This window comes from Camellia sinensis, chromosome 13 (assembly GCF_055761805.1).
Source record: "Camellia sinensis isolate YWXY chromosome 13, ASM5576180v1, whole genome shotgun sequence".
Classification (NCBI taxonomy): domain Eukaryota; kingdom Viridiplantae; phylum Streptophyta; class Magnoliopsida; order Ericales; family Theaceae; genus Camellia; species Camellia sinensis.
This window is the reverse complement of record NC_138973.1, coordinates 124,929,868-124,950,679: the sequence shown is the minus strand read 5'-3', so window position 1 is coordinate 124,950,679 and position 20,812 is coordinate 124,929,868. Positions and strand designations below refer to the sequence as shown.

Here is a 20,812-nt window from a genome sequence, read left to right as displayed (position 1 = left end):
TTTTTAATGATATTAAAAATATGTTTCAATTAATAATTTAGGTAATTTTATTATTATATAGGAGAGTAATTATGAATTTTATTTTTTTAGTTAATTTTGTTAAATAAAAAATTCTAACAAGAAGGTATTTGTAATTTTTTAAATCACAAGTATTTTAAATAAAGCTCTGGGGCGTATTTGTAATTTCCCTTTTTTCTTTTTTAGTATGATTTAAAAAACGCCATAGTGTTTTACTAAATTGAATGATGTTATTTACATAGTTCATCGCTCTGGGGCGTATTTGTAATTTTCCTTTTTTTTTTTTTTTAGTATGATTTAAAAAACACCATAGTGTTCGATGTTATTTATCTATCTGCATAAGCATATCTTTACATCTCCGAAATGCCGAAGCTCCGGCGTACTCTCCGGCGCCATTCCGGCGGAATCATCCTCTGCATTTTACGGAATATTCCTCAATTTTCTTCTTCATCGTATACTCTCTCTATCAATATGTATCGATCGTAAAGTTTCTTGTAATTTTGAGTTGTTTGTGATCGATTGGTTGTTCAAGTTCTTGGCTGATTGCTGTTCTTCGTGCTATTTGAAGTGATTGTTAGATGATTGAAGGTGAATTGAGGCGTTTTATTGGAAAATGTGCTTTGAGAGAGTACGAAAATGGTGACGAAAAAGGTGGGGAAGTATGAGGTTGGCCGAACGATTGGCGGATGGAGTTTCGCCAAGGTTAAGTTTGCGCAGAACACAGAGACCAGAGAGAGTGTTGCAATGAAAGTTATGTCCAAAAGCACTATCCTGGAGCACAAAATGGTTGATCAGGTGCTTAATTCCTCAAAATCTGAAATTTAACTTCAAATTTACAATGTAACTCCGGATATAATTACAAATGTGTAGTTGAAATGTTTGAATTTCTTTTGTTGGTGTTCTTAACTTGTAATGAGTGCTCACAAACTATTTCATGTATTTATTTTTTTTTTTTTTGCAGCCTATTTCTTCATAATTTGTATCAGCGCATTGCATTTCTGTTGTTTTATCTTCTTCTTTTTGTTCTTGTTGCTGCTAGTTTTTAGTGGTTATTTGATGTTAGAATTAGATGAACTAACAGTTGATATGTGAATTAGTTGAAAACTCAAATGCAAGGAAATAACTGATTTGCTAAAAATGCACCAAATTAAATGTAACAGTGTTTATGTTTGAGGATTCAATTTTGTTGGTTGAAGGACCTTGGCTCATTTTTTTGTTTCTTTTTGTAAAAAAAAAAAAAAATAAAACAAAAATAATTATATTAAAGGGTCACCGGTGCCTCTACAAAAATCCAAAATTTGTAGTAAGGAAAAATAAACCAGCCCCCAAAACCAACTTTACAATAACCACAAAAATCTACTATTTAATCTAAAAATAGGTTATTCTTTACTTCTCTGCATTTCTACTTTTTTTCTAACTTCGTTGAGTTGGTTCCAGATTAAAAGAGAGATATATATAATGAAGATTGTCAGACATAATAACATAGTTGGGCTGCATGAGGTATGTTTAAACATTTCACTAACAATCTATATCACATGATTAATATGCTAAGCCCTTGACTTGCTAGCTTTTATTAGTATTAATACCAGGTAACTGTTATTAATTTTCGTTTCCTTTTGATTTGCTAGGTTTTGGCCAGCCGGACAAAGATATATATTGTTTTAGAGCTTGTTAATGGTGGAGATCTATTTGATAAAATAGTAAGGCTTCTCCAACTTCTGTTTTTGTTAATTGTGAATCTTAGATTTGGGCCATGCTTGTTTTTTACTACATAGGTGGTGGGATTGGATTAGCAATCTGGTGGGCCCCACATAAATCATGTTTGTTTTGCAACAATGCCATCTGACTACAAATCCCCTGTTTGGGGGGGGGGGGGGGGGTGGAAGTGAAAACACCATTTTACACCCACTTTACAAAAATAACAAAGCCATCTTTTATATATTGAGGACCTTTACCACCATACTAATACACAAACAAACAGAATTTATCTTATGTCTCCAACCTAATATCACCACACTAATAATCCAATCACACTCAATAATTCCATCCAACCTAATCCCGTAAACAAACATGGCTTACTTTGTTGTTTTGCTTGGATTCTATAGAAATGATACCATTGTATTCCAGCTTCCTCATGGTCATGGTGTCATATTAGTTGCGTTGGGAATTTGAATTGGTTTGCGGAGGTTTTAATACACGTGATATATTCATCTTATAAATGTTTCAAAACATATTTAGAGTGCATAAGTTGTGTTATGGAGAATGCACAACATTGATTTTATGAAGGGATTCATCACATAGAACATGTTTAGAGAGTTCAAGAAGTATTGCCATTGTCTGAGAAGTGTCAATAAAGTGTCCGATATTATGAATTTGATTTTTTAATTAAGATATGTTGAACAAATTTCGGACACGTTGAAGAAGTGTTGGACACACTTTTACAAGTGTCCGAAGAGTGTTGATGTCGGACACACATGTTTACTCCGTAGAAGTGTCCATTCTTCTTTGCTTAGAATTAATTCACAACAAGGATAAAACATCCAAAAAAAAAAACAAAAAACACCATTAAGCTTCACCCTTGAATAGAAAATCCTTACCAATTACTGGTTGGAGTGATGCGTTGCCCAAAATGGCTTACCTTGTATGTTAAGATGATTATTGCATGGGCTTGTGCATTTTATCAGAAAACAAGGAATTATAGTGTGATGATTCCTTGATGATCCTTTGTTCGCCCTTCTTTCTATATGTATACAGTCTAGTACTAAAGAATTGCAGTTAGTCTTAGGCTTTGTTTGGATCATGGATTTGGATAAGGATTTGGAAAGGGAAAGAAAAAGGTGAGGGAATGGAGATGTGTCAAATCATGTAGATCTACGTGAAAATTGAAGAAGTAGTTCACTTGTATTTTAGCTTTCATAAGGATACAATGGAATTTGGTTTTGCTCAGAGATGTGCTGCATTTGTAAAGCAGTAACCTACTTTCCATATTTGCTATTGTAAAATGGTGCCCCTCAATTTCACAGCATTACTGATGCCAGAAAATTTTTCTCCTCATGCTTACCATGGGGGTACAGGTTTATCAAGGAAGGTTCTTTGAGAACAAATCTAGGCTCTACTTTCAACAACTTATAGATGCAGTTGCTCATTGTCACAGTAAGGGTGTTTACCATAGAGATTTGAAGGTGCAGTGTGATGGTTGACATGTAACTCTTTCTCAGCTATCAATTTTACATTTATAAGATTATATTTTCATCCAAGTTAACCGTTCTTTGTTTTCCTTATGATATACAGCCTGAAAATCTTCTTCTCGATTCCCATGGAAACTTGAAGGTTTCTGATTTTGGACTGAGCGCATTGCTGCCACCAAAGTTTTAAAAGGCTTTCTTGAGGCTCGCCTCGATGCTCGCCTCGCCTTGTGGCTAAGGTAAAACGCATCAAGGCTTTGATTTTTAGGCATTACTCCCTAAAGGCTTGCGCATCATAGTTTAAGACATGCGTCTTAAGTTCGCTTTTTACGCTTTTTGCGCAAAAGCATGTGAGGAGTATGCACATGGAGAAGTTGCCTTGGGCATCTATTAAACTTAGTCTATTAGATTATTTAAACATAAAAAAATTAAAAAGAATCCATTTTTATAACTATATTCTGTTAGAATTTCCCATCTTTACCTTCACCTACTCCACTACACACTCCACTTCACCTACCTCTACTCCACTACACACTCCACTTCACCTAACCCACTATCACCTCCACTACACCTACTACCACATTACCTTCACCTACTCCACTACACACTCCACTTCACCTACCTCTACTCCACTACACACTCCACTTCACCTAACCCACTATCACCTCCACTACACCTACTACCACATTTTCTTCTATATATAGATTGTATAGGAATTGTAATTAATGAATCTTGTAATCTATCAATCAAGACATCAATCAATAATACATAAATTCTTACATGGTATCAGAGCAAGGTTAAGAATTTAATATTTTTTCGCTTCACCGGCGGGCGGCAACCTCGCCTTGGCCGCCCGCCGGACCTCAACCTAGTCCGCTAGAATTGTCTACTACATACCTACCTCCTCATCATATCTTCATAACATCTCATTCTCTCTCGGCATCATAGTAGCCGTGATACTGCTCATACTTCTGGACAGCGGAGAGAACATCGTCTTTCTCGATCTTTCCGCCGACGCCGGTGGCGAGATCCAAGGCTCCGGCTTTCGACATCACTCTCCCCAAATAGTCCATAGCAGCTTCTCCACCGGAAAGATACTCCTAACAGCAGCGGAAAAAAGGTGTTTCCCTCAGCCAAACAAGGCTCAATAGCTGTGGTCCTCATCAAAATACGTGTAATTGCTACTCCTGAACTTGGTTTCCCTATCCTTGCTAACAAGCTTCTCAAATGCTTCCGGGCCATGTTCTTCTATGTACTTCTCAGCAGCAGTTAGAATGTCATCTGGCTTACTGAAGATGTCCTTCTTCCTTGGGACATACTAGACGTTAACAGTCTGCTGTGGGTTAAGAAAGAAAGGCCTCAAATAATGCTCATAAACATATGCAGCACCACTGATACTCTTTATGATGGTGGATATTTCAATGCCATTACAACACAGCACCTTGAAATTTATTTTATTTTATTTTCTTATCTCTCTTTCTGACCATTACAACACAGCACCAGCACACTTGTTCCCACCTTTCATCATGGTCTCCACTTTCTTTTTCTTTTTTTATATTTATTTTAATCCATCTTTTTGAAAACAAAACCAATATCACTTTTTTTAATTCCTTAATTTATTTTAATAACATGAGTGGCCTCTCTTTTCCACCATCTCCCTCTTTTTCTACACAATATTTTTGTACCACCGCCCACTCCATGATTTCCATATTAATATTATTATTATTATTATTATTATTATTTTCACAAAAAAAAAAAAAAAAAAAATTCATTCCAGTTGATTTTTCTGCCTTACCACACCTACCATTCGAGTTTGCCAAACACACTTATTTTATTCATGTCAGGATCAACCCCGATCATAATTTTACACGAGAAAAAAAAAAAAAAAAAACCACCATAACACACCCAACACCCACAGTGGGATTTTTCTTCTCTACTCTGCTGCAGATCTCTTCTTCTTTCCTCCGTCCTGGGCGGCCCTTGACGGTGCTGCCTCCGTGTTTCCTACGCCGCCGAGCACGTTCACTCCTCCATACTCCTCCACTGCAGCATACGGCGGACCTCCAAATCGGAACATCACAGTGGCCTTCCGCTTCAGCTCCTTATTTTCTGCTTTCAGCACACTTATCTCTGCTCGCGCATCCTTATACATGCGTTGGAGCAGAGCCAGCTGGGAATTTAAATGCTGCACCTCATTTGTCCTACTCTGCAGCCGGTTCGACAAATTTGTGACCGTCGTCATGGTTTCCACGCATGACTTCAGAGTATACTGATTAGCCTCAATATCAATTTGCACTGCCATTTTTTGCTCCACCGACCGCATCGGAAAGTTCAATGGAGCAAAACCAGAGGTGTTTGGTTGAGGTTCACTGGCCACCGCACCAGTTATTTCTCTTGTGGGCTCGTTCAGTTCTGGAAAGAGCGTGAGCAGGTTCTGGGTAGCTGGACGGGAAGAAGAGGCCATGTTTTTGGGTTGCTAAGTGTTTCAGCGAAATAGCAATTTCAGACTGGTAATGTTCGGAAGGGTTGGTGACAGAATGGCAACAAAGTGTTCCACAGTTTCTCTCTCCGCAGAGGCAGAGTTTTTTCAGCGAAGGGTTGGTTTCAGAGGTTTCAGAATGGTATGCCTCAGCCTCAGCCTTCGTCTTGGTTAAATAGCCGAGGCAGCCACGCGTATCGCGCGCCTCTTGCCGCCCGACAAACTGGCACGCCTTTTCATGGCACATCTTTTGACAAAGTGGACACGCCTTTTGATGGCACGCCTTTTGATGGCACGCCTTTTGATGAATTGGGCACGCCTTTTGATGGCACGCCTTTTGACAAAATTGGGCACACCTTTTGAGGGTGCAACTTTTTAAGAGTCCGACAAGACTCTGTAAACTGTCCCGACATTGATTCCGGTTAGTTTTTACAAGTGTCCGACAAGACTCTGTAAACTGTCCCGACATTGATTCCGGTTAGCTCCTTTATGGGTCCGACAAGACTCTGTAAACTGTCCCGACATTGATTCCGGTTAGTTTCTACAAGGGTCCAGCAAGACTCCGTAAACTGTCACAACATTGTCTTCTACAACGGTCCGACATGACCCCATAAACTGTCTTCTACATCGGTCTGACACCACCATACAGTGTCCTCTACAACGTTATGACACCCCATACAGTGTCTTCACCAACGGTCTGACACGACCATACAGTGTCTCCTATCCTTTTTTATTTTTATGTATTTTCTTGTTTTGTTACTCTCTCCAAACTCAAGTTGGTTAGTTTCTCTCCTCCTTGAGTTTGCGGGGGGCTGTTAGAATTTCCCATCTTTACCTTCACCTACTCCACTACACACTCCACTTCACCTACCTCTACTCCACTACACACTCCACTTCACCTAACCCACTATCACCTCCACTACACCTACTACCACATTACCTTCACCTACTCCACTACACACTCCACTTCACCTACCTCTACTCCACTACACACTCCACTTCACCTAACCCACTATCACCTCCACTACACCTACTACCACATTTTCTTCTATATATAGATTGTATAGGAATTGTAATTAATGAATCTTGTAATCTATCAATCAAGACATCAATCAATAATACATAAATTCTTACATATTCTGCAGGAAAAATTAAGTAAATGATCAATCAAGAAAAACACAGTTAATGGTCAAGTGAGAAGCTCAATCACTGAAGTTAAGAATATCGATTTCTCTTTCAGTGAAGGAAAACTTCCTTCTATGCAGTAAAATGTTCAATGCATTAAAGCGAAAAGTATTTACATATTTATATTTAATTTTGTTTTTATTTTTTTAACTATTTAAAAATATTTAATTTATTCAGTAAATATTAAAATTTGAAATTTGAAATGCTTACGCCTCAACGCCCTGGGGCTTACGCCTCACCTCATGAGAGGTAAAACGCCTTGAAGTATGCATTCGCCTTTAAAAACTTTGGCTGCCACAAGTAAGCATGATCAGATTTTATTTGCATTATATAAGACCAAGGTTTTTATTTATTTATTATTTATTTTTTTTAAGAATTTATAAGTTTGTCTACTTATATTGTTGTTTTAAATCAATGTGCAGGGAGTTGAATTGCTTCACACTACTTTTGGGACACCAAATTATCTTGCACCTGAGGTACACTCTTCAAGATGCTCTGCATAATGCAGGGCTAATTTCATATGGTCTCATTCTGATGTTGGTTAGATTTAGGAAACTAGGGTCCGTTTGTTTGCCGCTGTAGCAGTCCGGAGCAGACAAACAATGATGAACAGTAACCATATATCATGTTTGTTTTGTTTATGGTGCTCCGTATTGGTAGTCCGTTTGGATTGTGAAAGGCCTTGGACTAGCGGATTATTAGTCTAGACGAGGAGGTGGTATTAGAAGGTAGTCCGTTCGGCTTAGGGTGTTACTGGATGTTTGCTCAGAAGTCCGGCCGGTCAACTAGTCAATGGCAATTTTTTTTTTTTTTTTTGCCTGTTGGGCTTTTTTTTTAACATTAATGTTTAATGTTTTTATATTTTTTGTTAAGTAAAAATCATAATTTTATTTGTTTTATTATTTTATATAAAAATAATTTAACAATCCCCACACTAACAACTATCATCAAAATAAATACAATTTTACTAATCCCCTCGCTATCAATCCCCTCCATTCTACCTCTGAAAACATACGGGACTCTAGAGTATTGCTACTTTCATTAAAAATTGTAGTGGGTTTTGGTCATAGAAAGCTTCTAGGATTAGGATTATAAAAGGGAGAAGATAGTTTCTAAGATTTGGAGATGAATAGTGAAAAATCTAGAAATCTCCTAGATATTGATTTGTGATTTTGTATTAATTTAAACCAGTAAAAAGCAATCCCAATTAAACAATCACAGACAAATTAACACAACGATTTTACGTGGAAAAACCACAATTGGAGTGTTTCCAATTGTGATAAAAAAAAAAAAAAACTACGGGCAAAAGTCACAAAACAATCTACTAAGAAGACATAAAGGAATTACACAACTGTACTCTCAATTACCTAGCGAATCCACGCCGGAATCGAACTGACACCTATGTGCCTCTTCCAGCCCTGTCTTCACCTCGGAATTGTCTTACCCAACATTGAATCCACAACGCCGATGCCGAATCCACGACAATGAGCCACTCCAGAATCTACCAAAGCTTCAGGCCCAAATTCCTCAAAATCTACACAAGAAGAACACTCTCTTTTGTATAGAATAAACAAACAATCCTTTGATGTGTACTTTTTAAATCATGAGTTGAATACTCTATAAAACATTAAAGAAAACTAGCAAAATAGCCCCAGATATAAACCTTACAACCTTCAAAGAAGATCTGGAAGCCGTACCCTAAAATCTGACTGAAACACATATTTATAGAAAACTGAATCGCGTTCTCCGCTCGAGCATAGGAATGGCCGCTCGCGCGGACCTCGCTCAAGCACAGGAAAGTTCGCTCGAGCGTAAAATCCCAACTTCCAATACTTTTGCAAACAGGTCAAACTTCTGGAACCAAACATTCTCCCCTTGAGCGCACAAACGGCCGCTCAAGCGGACAAGCAACTTCAGATGCATTTTTGCATTTTGCTTCGGGGCGCTGCCCCTCAACCCCGTTGTGGTGCTGCCCCGGATCCGTCAAGGGGCGTTGCCCCCTAGATCCCCGCAAGCTGACCGGGTAGCTTGATCTCGTCATAGTCAGCGAAGTGGCAAACCTGATATGATTAAGATCACAAACTCCTCTGCATAGGCACACTCCAGGTTAGATTCGCATATAAAAACTCATAACCTCACTAAAATAAAAGATCGAATAAAATTACAATTGAAAGGAGTTTTGTCAAACATGATTGCCAAGAATAAAAACCTAACAAATAGGTTTAAGATTTAGTTTGATTTTAAAAAGTGGCAGTTTATCGAATTTTTTTTTTTTTTTTTAAAAAAAAAACCTGGCTATTTTAAGCCCTAAACATTGAGTAATTTAGGATTTTAATGGATGGAAAGCCAATAGTTAGGAGAAGGTCTGAGGCTTGATTACAACTTGATCGGGAACAGTTTCAAGGTTGAAAAATGCACTTTTTAGTGCTGTAAACAGTAACCCAAGGATAGCACATGGGTATCCATGCAAAGAAGAAGAAGAAGAAGAAGAAGGAGGATAGGAAATTCATAGAAATGCCATCTCAAATTCTCGTAACTCAACTACAATTGAAAAGAAAAACCATAATTAAAAGAAAAGAAAATTTAACCAACTAGAATATTCTAGTCCTAACAAAGACTCTATTGAAGACTCAATCACATAGTTTGTAACCCATAAGAAGACCCTAAACCCAAGTTCAGCATTTAACAAAATTACGAAATTACCTCTAACTACTAAAACTGGATAAAAATCCATTAAATCTATCCAACAACAATCGAATCTATACATGCTTATAAATAAAACTCAAACTAACCTAACCATGATCACATAAAGCCCTAGGTGTACTCTAGGTGCAATTATGAATTTTTTGTTTATGTTTTCGTATGCCCATTGTTACATGCACTGCTGCATGCTCTGCTTTTATCTATGGCTATATATTTGGTTTCATTTGACTTGGGCTTCATGTTGAATACAATTTTTTTCAATATTAGTTTATGTGTATAATAATTCTACTTTTATGTAATTTCTTCATGAAGTAAATAGGTTCAAACTAACAGAAGCCTTGCATGTTTCCAAGATGATTTTGTACACGTTATTCATATCATTACTGTTCTATAAAGGTAGAAACTGGAACTGGGGTAAATCCTTATCATAATTCTCATTGTTCTAGTAGGTATTGGTTATCTTAGAAGCAACACATGAGCCTTGTAATTGAATACAACATTATAATGATGACTTAAGCTTTAATTCATACTTTCTTGAAGCACAACCATTCTCATAGTATTTCTACTAAAGCTAATTGAGACCACTGCTGCCAGTGCAGCCACTTCCACCCTCCACCGCTGATGTTGCCACAGCCTAAAGACCATCACTATTCTATTCCCACTGCAGTCGTAGCAGTGAGCCCATCTGATGTAGTTAGCATTAGTATGGTTGTTATGTTTTAGTAACCATAAGAGTTAGTTGTCTTTTATGCTATAAATAGTTGGTTAGGCCCCTCTAGTATTCAGTTTTATGATATTTTGATATTGGAGTATTTCAAAGCCTGAGAGCTCTTATATCCCAATTTGAACCTCTTTCTAATGAAGTCTCTTTCCTAAATTGGCTCCATCAATTTGGTATCAGAGCGTAGGATCTGCATTTGTTCTTCCTCATTTGTGCCTTGATTTTTATTCTCTATGTATTTTTATTCTCTATGTACATGAACAAATGCAGAGCCAATTTGGTATCTGACCCCTAGATACGCACCCCCACCTGATACCTACACCCTAGTCCGTGTAACATAGCCTTTAGCTTTTCTGTAAATATGCAGATGATTGTGAGGCTTTTGTGGCTTAAGCATGCTTTTTAGGTAGCTAATGCTTCAATTCTTCCAGTTAAATTCACCATTTTTCTCCTTCTCTATTTATTTATTCAAAAATAATATTTTGTAAAGAAGCATGGCCCTGGATGTTTTTGTCCACCATCTAAATTTTTTCTCCTCAACCAATACCATAGGTTTTAAGTCAGAGGGGTTATGATGGTGCTGCAGCAGATGTCTGGTCATGTGGAGTCATTCTTTATGTTTTAATGGCAGGATATCTTCCATTTTATGAGACAAACCTTCCAGACTTGTACAAAAAGGTTAGTTGCTCTTGTTCTTTTAATTGATTGTGTTTATTGCCTAAGTTTTGTCAGACATCTTTCACTGTCAAGTAACTTATATTGGCGATATATTTTCTTCTAAGATTCATCTATTTCATGATTACTTTTTTACCATGTCAGACACTATTTTTATAACAATGTTACATATGTGCTATGTCCATGTCCATGTCCATAATTTTATCTCTTTGCTGTGTCTGGGAAGTCTCTGGTGCATGCACATTGTGTCAGTGTCATACACTGATAACAGTGTCTTTGTCCACTTTATGTGGATAGGCACGGGCGGCAATAAGGGCCTGTTCAATATTTTATGCACTTTATAGATTTATAGACATTAAGGAATCTTTCTTATTGGACCCATTTATATCATCTGAGCATTTGGAAAGCCATGCCTATTGTGTGAGAATTTCTAACATTTTCTTTGATTGACGTGTAGATCAATGCTGCCGAATTTTTATGTCCAGTTTGGTTTTCTGCTGGTGCAAAGTCACTGATACATAAGATACTTGATCCCAACCCTGAAACCGTGAGTATGAAGATCATTGCTTATGTAACTATATGGAATCAGTGTGGCTTGTTATATTATGTATTCTGACATACATACATTGCATTGTTTTGAAAGTGCATCCAGTGCCAGTTGGTTTGTTAATGGCCTGATATTTCCAATGGTCTAGGATAGATAAAGATATGGAATAATCACAAATGAGATGCTACACTTGATTGTGACCTCATGGTCACAAAAGTATATGAGCCATTTCCATTTATGTTGATGGCCAATGTGCTTAGGAACATAAGAAAAATATGGGCTCTGTTTGGTTTTATTTTCAAATTATAATTCTATCCACACATTCTAATACCATGTTTGGATAGGATTTTCAAATTATATTTCCACACTAAACAGAAAACTCTGCAAAATACACTCTGTGTCAGGCGGGAATTTTTTAAAAAAATTTGGCTTAACCAGTCGTCCCACCGGACGTCCGGCCGGTCATCCCACCGGTTGACCTGCCGGACGTCCTAAACAGTGCGATTTATTATTATTATTATTTTTTTTATATATATTTTTAATAAAACAATATTTTTGGAATTTTTTAAAAAAATTTATAAGCTTTTCATAGATTTTTGAATTGTGTGTTTGATTATGAGTTGTAAGTTTTTGTATCAAATGTCATATGTCACATCAAAAATTTCTCACTCAATTCAAAACTCTTTTCAAAACTCATTCACCAAACAAATTTTCTACACTCAAATCATAATTTCAAAGCTCATAAACACAAAATACAACTCATATTCTCAAATCATAGTTAGAAAACTCTACCAAACGCAACCATGGATTTTCCACGAGCCCATGTTTTTATGTCAATTGAGTTCAACTTCATAATTCAAAATGAAAAATAATAATAAATAAAAAGAGAACAAAATAAAGGGTATTTGACTAGGCCATGCAATCAAACAAAGCACATCTAGTTTACCATATACGTTGTTGCGTGTTACCAGAAAACGTTAATACCCTAGTGAATTACGTATTGGTATGCACATTCTGAAACTTGGTACACTTCCGTTCCAAAACAGTAAATTTAGTGATTCGAAGCGATCCCAATTTTTTTTTTCAATATTCCCTTAAATGTTACCTTAGAAGGAAAAAAGTCCAATATATTGAACTAAAATTTAGGGTGAGTTAAGTTTTGACAAGATGAAAAGAAATAGAAATACATTTTATTGGATGCCTAATAGTTAAAAGAAAATTTACTCTAGAAGTAGCTTAAATTCTTAAGTGTAATAGATACGAATCTACCCCTATTGTACCCCATTTTAGAGCATGTGACGTACCACCGTTTCTGTTCCACGTTCCAAGTAACATATTTTGGTCAACATGTCAAGAAAATAAACTGCTCACACGTCGAACTCTAAATTTCCATAAACATAACTGTTGGAATATTTTTTTTTTTATTTTAAATGTGGCATGTTATGAAGCATAGACCCTTCAAATTATTTTCCATAGCCATGCCTAACACGTGTTGGACACAAACACGCCTCGGACGCATTAGGACACGTGTTGGACACACCACATGGTGTGTCTTATTATTATTGTTTTTCTTATTATTAGACATTGGGGACACATCACAGATGCCCTAGGCCACATTGGACTTGTGATTATATATATGTAATGGATGTTCTATTCATTATTAATTAATTAATTTTGACATTTGTGATGTAATGGTTTATGATTCACAGAATAATATTTTACGTGTTGAATGATGTTTAAGTTATAGATTTTTTAATTATTTTTTAGTTGAATTAGTAAGGTTTTTCGTTATTTTGGGTTTTATGTCAGTGTAATGTTCATGTACATAGAGAACAAAAATATATAAAGAATATATTTTTGATGTATCCATCGGGCCGTGTCCTGAGCTTTTGGAAATTATTGTGTCCCGTGCCCGTGTTTGTATCCGTATCCCTATTTGTGTTTCTTAGGTGGTATGTAATGTAAACTGGCTCATTTCTCTTGTAATTTCAAATATTATGTACACATGGAAGATATATTCCACAATTTATAGATGAAGGTCAATAATTGAATAATTTTAAATTGATTGCCATCCCATGATTTCCTCTGACCTAGATTTGGGTATAAAGTGAAATTTGAGCAACACTGACCTATTGTTTCAGAAGCTTCAAGACTTGCACTGATAATGAGACATTTCTTTGAACAACTACTATAGACAAAGAAGATCATTTAAGACTAACATTAACAGGTTTAGGAGAAAAGATATATTTTTGGACAGTTGTAGTCTTGCAAGTCATGGTTGGGGTTGAGCCAATACGTATGCTTACAACCCTCATGAGAATGCCATTGATTTATAAATCCCACCTACTATTATGCTTTAGAGAAAACTTTAATTTTTCATAAATGCTCATGGCTTGTAATCCTATTTGAACTATTAACGTTCAGTGCCACTACATGTTCAGTCCCACTACATATCTTTTTACTTTAGTTATTAGGAAATGGGTCTAACAATGTATATAAAGCTATCCAACACCCTCCCTCTAGTACAATTCTGTCTTGCACCTAGAGATGTAGGCAATCATAGATAAGCAGCATGCAAATGAGAAACAAATGCAGAAGGAGAAACTTGAACCCATGATCTCTCCCAACCTGGGCCAAATAATGTATATCAAGCTATCCAATGTAGATAACCTATGAAGTTAACTCTTACACCTAATCTTATTCACATCTTCCATCTATAAGGACTCTGTAATAATTTATTTTCCATTGCAAGTTTTTTCAAACTCCCTTTCATGTGATCTATATGAGCCCAAAAAAAAAAAAAACTTAATCTGATATCATGTAACACCTGGCGACTGATGCAATCTCTACATTGAGCAGTACATGTTAAGACTATGAGTGGTCTATATAATGAATCTCATTAAAGAAGGTTTTAAGGTGCTCGCTAAGTCCAAGGAGATGTCAATGTCTCTTCCCATTCCTGTCTTGATGCATCTTTTTAGTTGGTTCAACATTTAATTTGTGCATGGCTGTCAATCACATGTTTTTGTGTGGGAATGGAAATAGCAACTTTTGGTTGTATTTTTACTACGTAAGGTGCTAAACCTTTGGCATAACCATACGTTTAGATCCCTTTGATATTTTTCTTCAATAATTTTTTTAATTGCACTGTCTTAATGCAGCGTATTAGGATTGAAGGGATTAAGAATGACCCATGGTTCCGAAAGAATTATGTGGCTGTCGAACATGGAGGAGATGAAGACTTGAATCTGGACAATGTGCATACAGTTTTTGATGACATCGAGGTTGGGCTTTTTTTTTTGGTTGTAATCTTTTAACTTTGCATGCTAGAAGTGTCACAATGCTAGATTTTTGGAGATTTCTTAAAACAAATACCATGATAAAATATCAGCACTTCTATTTGAAGGAACTATGTCTTGTTGCTCTTTCAATATTTTTCTCTTGCCTATCCATGTCCTTCAATGTCTTTAGGGTTAACATTTGGTAGTTTCTGGTATTTACAGGAACAGCATGTAACTGAACAATCTGAAAATAATGACAGTGGGCCTTTAATAATGAATGCATTTGAGATGATTACCCTCTCTCAAGGGTTGAATCTTTCAGCCTTGTTTGTCAGGCGTCAGGTACAATTACTTTCAATTTGCTGCCAGAGAAATAGTTAATTGAAGTTTTCCATCCTCCATTTTCTACATACTGGAATTGACAGCTATGGCTTCTCCTAGTGCAATTAATATTTCTAAGTACCGAGCATTTTCTACTAGAATGCTAGAGATATTTCATGCAAATAAAACATGTTTACTTTATATCACAAGTATGAATCCCAGTTCATAGCATGTTACTAGTGGAGTGTTTATTCCCTGTGCTTTTCTCGTGAAGTGAACTTGTTTGTTAAACTCATGTCTATTAAATAACTGATGGCAACCGACTATATTATCTCTAGTAGGATTATGTAAAGAGACAAACTCGTTTCATTTCCCGCCAACCAGCTAAAGCTATAATTTCAGCAGTTGAAGCTGTTGCAGAATCAATGGGTCTAAAGGTCCATACTCGTAATTACAAGGTATAGTTTCTAATATATTTTATAGTTAATCGAACTTGGATGCTTTCCCTTAAAATTCTTTATTCGAATGATGATATGTGATCATCTGTTGCAACTATTTTTGCTATGTAATTGTAGAGTTTTCGTTTAGAAATAATAGCCCTTTTTGGATAAAGTTGCCCTTCTTGTTGTCTTTTTGTTATGTTTTTGGGCATGAGGCTGTTCATTACTGTTCATTTGTTCCTACATGTTATCTTTTGATTGAAGACCCATGTCGAGTCCTTTTGGTTGCAGTTTGACTTTGCTTGAAATAGTTGGTTTGAGTTGCCTTGTCATATGTTCTGAGAGATTATAAAAATATTAGCCTGGAGTAGACCATATTGTAGAACTAATTAAAAAATATAGAAAACCTGGAGTTGATGATATTTATTTGGTGATTAAAGCTTTTAACATTTTCATAGTGTGAGGCTAACTGGTATTTAGAGGTGATGAGTTTGCTGAATGGTTTATATTAGGAAGCAAGGTTGTTTTTCCCTCTTTTTGGCCTACAGGATTATGTGTCGGTATTTGACTATTTTTTATGGAGTCTTTGTGTGCCGTATTTAGAAAATGATCCTATTTTGTGAAGTTCTTATGTGTCACATGGTCTCTTTTTATTTTATTTTATTTTATTTTTTAATTATTATAATTATTATTTAGGTCTGGTTGTTGTGGTCTTGCACTTCTATTCTTCTGCTTCTTATCCTTCCCTTCTAATTCCATTATTTGCTCATGTTATATGAAAGACATCCTTCCAGATGTACAGTTAACTCAGATGATATCTGTTCTTTGGTTAAAAAAGAAAAAAGGAAAAAAAAAAATGATGTCTTCTTAGGGACTATTGGTCAAGTGTGTTATAGTAGGTTTCAAGTGAATAAAATAAAAAATAAAAAATAAAAAATAATCAAAAAATATATATGTCACATGTTTCTCGATCCCAAGTGCTAAGCGTTGTATGACTTTGTTTCTAGTCTCTGTTCTAATTCCTTCCAGTGATTGGTTTCTGCAGACAAGACTTGAAGGAATGTCTGTGAATAAGATGGGACAATTTGCTGTTGTCTTGGAGGTAATTATTTTAGTTTAATTTCTTGATTAGTGCTTCTGTTATTGTTGATAGACAGGCCATGGCTCCACGTTATGTCTGAAAGATTTTTGTAACTTGTCTTTAGGTTTTTGAAGTGGCCCCATTCCTTTCCATGGTGGATGTTCGCAAGGCTACTGGGGATACTAATGAATATCACAAGGTTAGTTTGTGCTAGCTTGTTGATTTGCATCTGTCTTGATTAACTTTTGTTGAATAAAAACCCATACTGCTACCAATGCATACATCTACTTACATCAAACCATAAAAGTTCAATTAGAAAATTTTAACTTAACAAAAATGATATTTTAATGATTTGGCATTTCCTTGCAAGCCTGCTCTTTTGTTATGATGGCTCTTTCAGAACTATAGCTTTGTCAAACTGTAGGCCATGATGTCTCTCTTGACGAGGTCGCAACCATTATGCTGATTCTTGATATCGAGTGCATCAGTCCTTTAACAATGTAGTCATTGGTGGTTTTTGCTCAAAATAATATTTTCTTACCCTACTGTTTAAAGAAAGTGTCTCCTATTAGTGCCATATCTATTATTCTAACATTTCCCACCAAAACTAGAAGGAAAAGTTTTACATCTTGTTTGACTGACATTTGCTTCATGGAAATGTTACTGTATTTGTTAGCTGCCTAGCCTACCATCCAGTTGGTGGTCTTTGAACAAACTAATATTTCTCAGCCTACTTGTTTCCCATTAGTGCTATATCTATTATTCTAGCATTTCCCATCAAAACTAACAGGAAAAGTTCCACATCTTGTTTTAGTGACATTTGCTTCATGGACATGTTATTCCTCAACCAGATGTGCTTCAATGTGAAAATCAGAATTAATATTATGCATGGATGTCTTCACTAATAGAGCTATTTGTGCAAGCTAATGGGCTCTCCTTGTAAATTTTGATGGGAAAAAATGATGTGTCTGCTATAGTAAGTCATAAAGAAGGCATTGTTTCTTTCCTTTCTGGTTTCATACTTCCATCAGACACGCATGACTGCTGTTGTGCTAATCAAATATTGATACACTCGTTGCTTGAAATTCCTTACCGAGGGCCTGTGCACACTTGGGGGATTAATTGGACTTTGATCCGGATACCCTAGTGCCACTAACATATATATATATATATATATTGATACACACTCGTGTTCTTTCTCTGCAGTTCTACAAGAACTTCTGCGCTAAACTTGAGCATATTATCTGGAAACCAAAGGATGGCCCGGTGAAATCATCTGCTTAGACCAGTGACTTGCTGATCCAGTTGTAGGTGTTCTACGCAAACCAAAAAGCTATGTAGTTTGTAAATTATAGTATTCTCGTAGGCATTTTAATCGCCGACTTCTCATACTTCAAAACCTGAATTAGTAGTTTTATGTACTTTCTTGAAATTAAGATCCCCTGGGTTGATCAGTTACCCTTGAGATTTATGTATAGGAAAGTTAGTCTTGTTTTGAGGTTTGAGGTTGTATGAAGATGATGTGCAAAGAAACACTATGCCATTAATGAACACAAAGTATACGCTTTTAGTTTTGAACACTTGTAAATTATTTTTTGAATAATATATATTTTATTTTATCAGCTTCAAAGTAGCAACTTGTGTGTAGTCAAAACTTGTGTAGCCAAGTTGGTTTTTTAGCATTGTGAAATTTTCCAAGTTATTGTGATTTTGGAAAAATTAATAAGCCCTTCTTTTAAAGGATCGGTGCTGGAAACTTCACCTTATGGAATGTAAGAAGAAGAAAAACAATTGAAGTGAAAGTTGTTAAATTTATTTATTATTTTTAGTGGACAAGGTTTTGTGATATTATGAGTTTTGCAATATGTCAAGGGTCGAGGGGTTGCCCGTAGTTAGAAAAATTAGAAAATTAGACTGTTTTGTTGTGTATTTATTTTTTATTTTCTGCTTTCAATTTTTTTTTTTTTTTTTTTTTTGTTGAAAAGTTAGTGAACAGAAACATCAATAAATTTGATTTGTTTTGTTTCTTCACCACTTGAATTTCTAATACTCCATTTGTTTGGACAAAAAATATTTCTTAACAAATATTTTATGTATTTTCTGTCATTTAGTATTACCAAAAATAAAAGTTAGTTAACGAAAAATACTTTTCATAGTCAATGACAAGACAGACTATTTGAACAGAAAATATTTTTCACTTTTAAAAGGAAAAAAATATTTTCTAAACAATTATCAGTGGCACCACATTATCACCACTACCATCATTTCCACCACTACCGTGACCACAACCACCATTTCCACCACTTCATCACTTCCACCATTTCCTCCACAGCCCCACAACCACTGTCGCTATCATCTCTACATCATTACTATTACCACTATCATAACATCACTATTGTCGCTGCCGCTGCCACACCACTACCGCCACCACCACCCACGCCTCCACTTATCACCACCACTAATGCAATCATTAGCACATTAATTTTAAGAATGCAACCAAACATAAGAAAACGTTTTCTGTGAAAAATATATTCTGAAAAAAGATTTCTATAAAAAATATTTTTGCGAAAAACTTTTTTCCATAAAATATTTTTTACCAAAGCAAACGGAGCATAAAGTAATGTGTGCATAACACCTAAGTGCCTTGTCTAACTATCTTTATTTTTTATGTTGGTTTTATTATTATTATTATTATTGGCAAAATAAAGATTCATTGATGTGAAAAAAGAAAAGATGTATAAACAAATTACATCAAGAAAATACAAAGGTCATGTTTGTTTGGCAGATTAGGTTGGATGGAATTTTTAGTGAGGAGATGGTTAGTGAAGAGATTGTTAATGTGAGGATTGTTAGCGAGGGAATTAAGTAAAAATATGTTTGTTTTGGTGATAGTGAGAGAGATTGTTAGTGATAGGATTGTTAAATTATTTTTATATAAAATAAAAAATATATATTTATATATTAAAAAAATTCAAAAACAATAGATATACACTTATTTTTATTTTTATTTTTTGTGGGCAAAGTTTTGTGATATTATGAGTTTTGCAATATGTCAAGGGTCGAGGGGTTGCACATAGTTAGAAAAATTAGAAAATTAGACTGTTTTGTTGTGTATTTATTTTTTATTTTCTGCTTTCATTTTTTTTTTTTTTTTTTTTGAAAAGTTAGTGAATAGAAACATCAATAAATTTGATTTATTGTTTGTTTCTTAACCACTTGAATTACTAATACTCCGTTTGTTTGGGCAAATGCAACCAAACATAAGAAAACGTTTTTTGTGAAAAATATTTTCAAAGCAAACGGAGTGTAAAGTAATGTGTGCATAACACTAGCCTTGTGTAACTGTCTTTATTTTTTGAGTTGGTTTATTATTATTATTATCGGCAAAACACTTAAGAGCCTTGTGTAACTGTCTTTATATTTTGAGTTGGTTTATTATTATTATTATCGGCAAAATAAAGATTCATTAATGTAAAAATATAAAAAGATGTATAAACAAATTACATCAACAAAATACAAAGGTCATGTTTGTTTGACGGATTAAGTTGGATGAGATTGTTAGTGAGGGGATAGTTAGTGAAGAGATTGTTAATGTGGGGATTGTTAGTGAGGGAATTAGGTAAGATACAAAGGTCATGTTTGTTTGACGGATTAAGTTGGATGAGATTGTTAGTGAGGGGATAGTTAGTGAAGAGATTGTTAATGTGGGGATTGTTAGTGAGGGAATTAGGTAAAGAAAAATGCTTGAGAGTACTAAAAAGATATCACTAAAGGGAGCACTAATGATGTGGCAATGGGCCCCGCCCACTTTCTATGTCTTGTTTTTATTTTTTTATTATTTTTTTGCCATTCCCAATATATTAGTGCTATTAGTGATGTATTTTTTAGTGGTCTAAATCATTGTTGGTAAGTAAAAGTGTGTTTATTTTTATAGTAATGGAAGAGATGGTTAGTGATAGAATTGTTAAATTAATTTTATATAAAATAAAAAAATATGTATTTCTATATTAAAAAAATTCTAAAACAAAAATATTTTTTTTTAACAAATAATAGGTCGTACTTGGGAAATATATATATATATATATATACACTTATTTTTCAATTCCCTTACTATTTTTTCAATCTCATGTTTTCTCAGGGAAAGCTGAGCCCACTGTCGTACATCATTGACAGTCT

The 20,812-nt window shown here is 35.2% G+C and overlaps 1 protein-coding gene across 1 annotated transcript; it reads left to right on the top strand.

The window, feature by feature from the left end:
- The first annotated feature begins 335 nt into the window (after nt 1–335).
- Nucleotides 336–18,258, top strand: LOC114290939 (CBL-interacting serine/threonine-protein kinase 24-like). Its single transcript, XM_082903334.1, has 15 exons — nt 336–813; nt 1,456–1,518; nt 1,647–1,718; nt 3,093–3,200; nt 3,310–3,386; nt 3,996–3,999; nt 7,290–7,343; nt 10,844–10,969; nt 11,424–11,513; nt 14,675–14,797; nt 15,017–15,136; nt 15,457–15,573; nt 16,601–16,657; nt 16,761–16,835; nt 17,843–18,258. The coding sequence occupies exons 1-15, from the start codon at nt 655–657 to the stop codon at nt 17,918–17,920; spliced, it is 1,323 nt and encodes a 440-aa protein (XP_082759460.1). The 5' UTR covers nt 336–654; the 3' UTR covers nt 17,921–18,258.
- Nucleotides 18,259–20,812: the final 2,554 nt, after the last annotated feature.

Excerpts from the sequence above, each read along its gene's own strand:
- LOC114290939 (XM_082903334.1), top strand. The coding sequence starts at position 655 with ATGGTGACGAAAAAGGTGGGGAAGTATGAGGTTGGCCGAACGATTGGC. Across the intron at positions 1,519-1,646 it reads ACATAGTTGGGCTGCATGAG|GTTTTGGCCAGCCGGACAAA; the intron begins GTATGTTTAAAC and ends TTGATTTGCTAG. Across the intron at positions 3,201-3,309 it reads TTTACCATAGAGATTTGAAG|CCTGAAAATCTTCTTCTCGA; the intron begins GTGCAGTGTGAT and ends TATGATATACAG.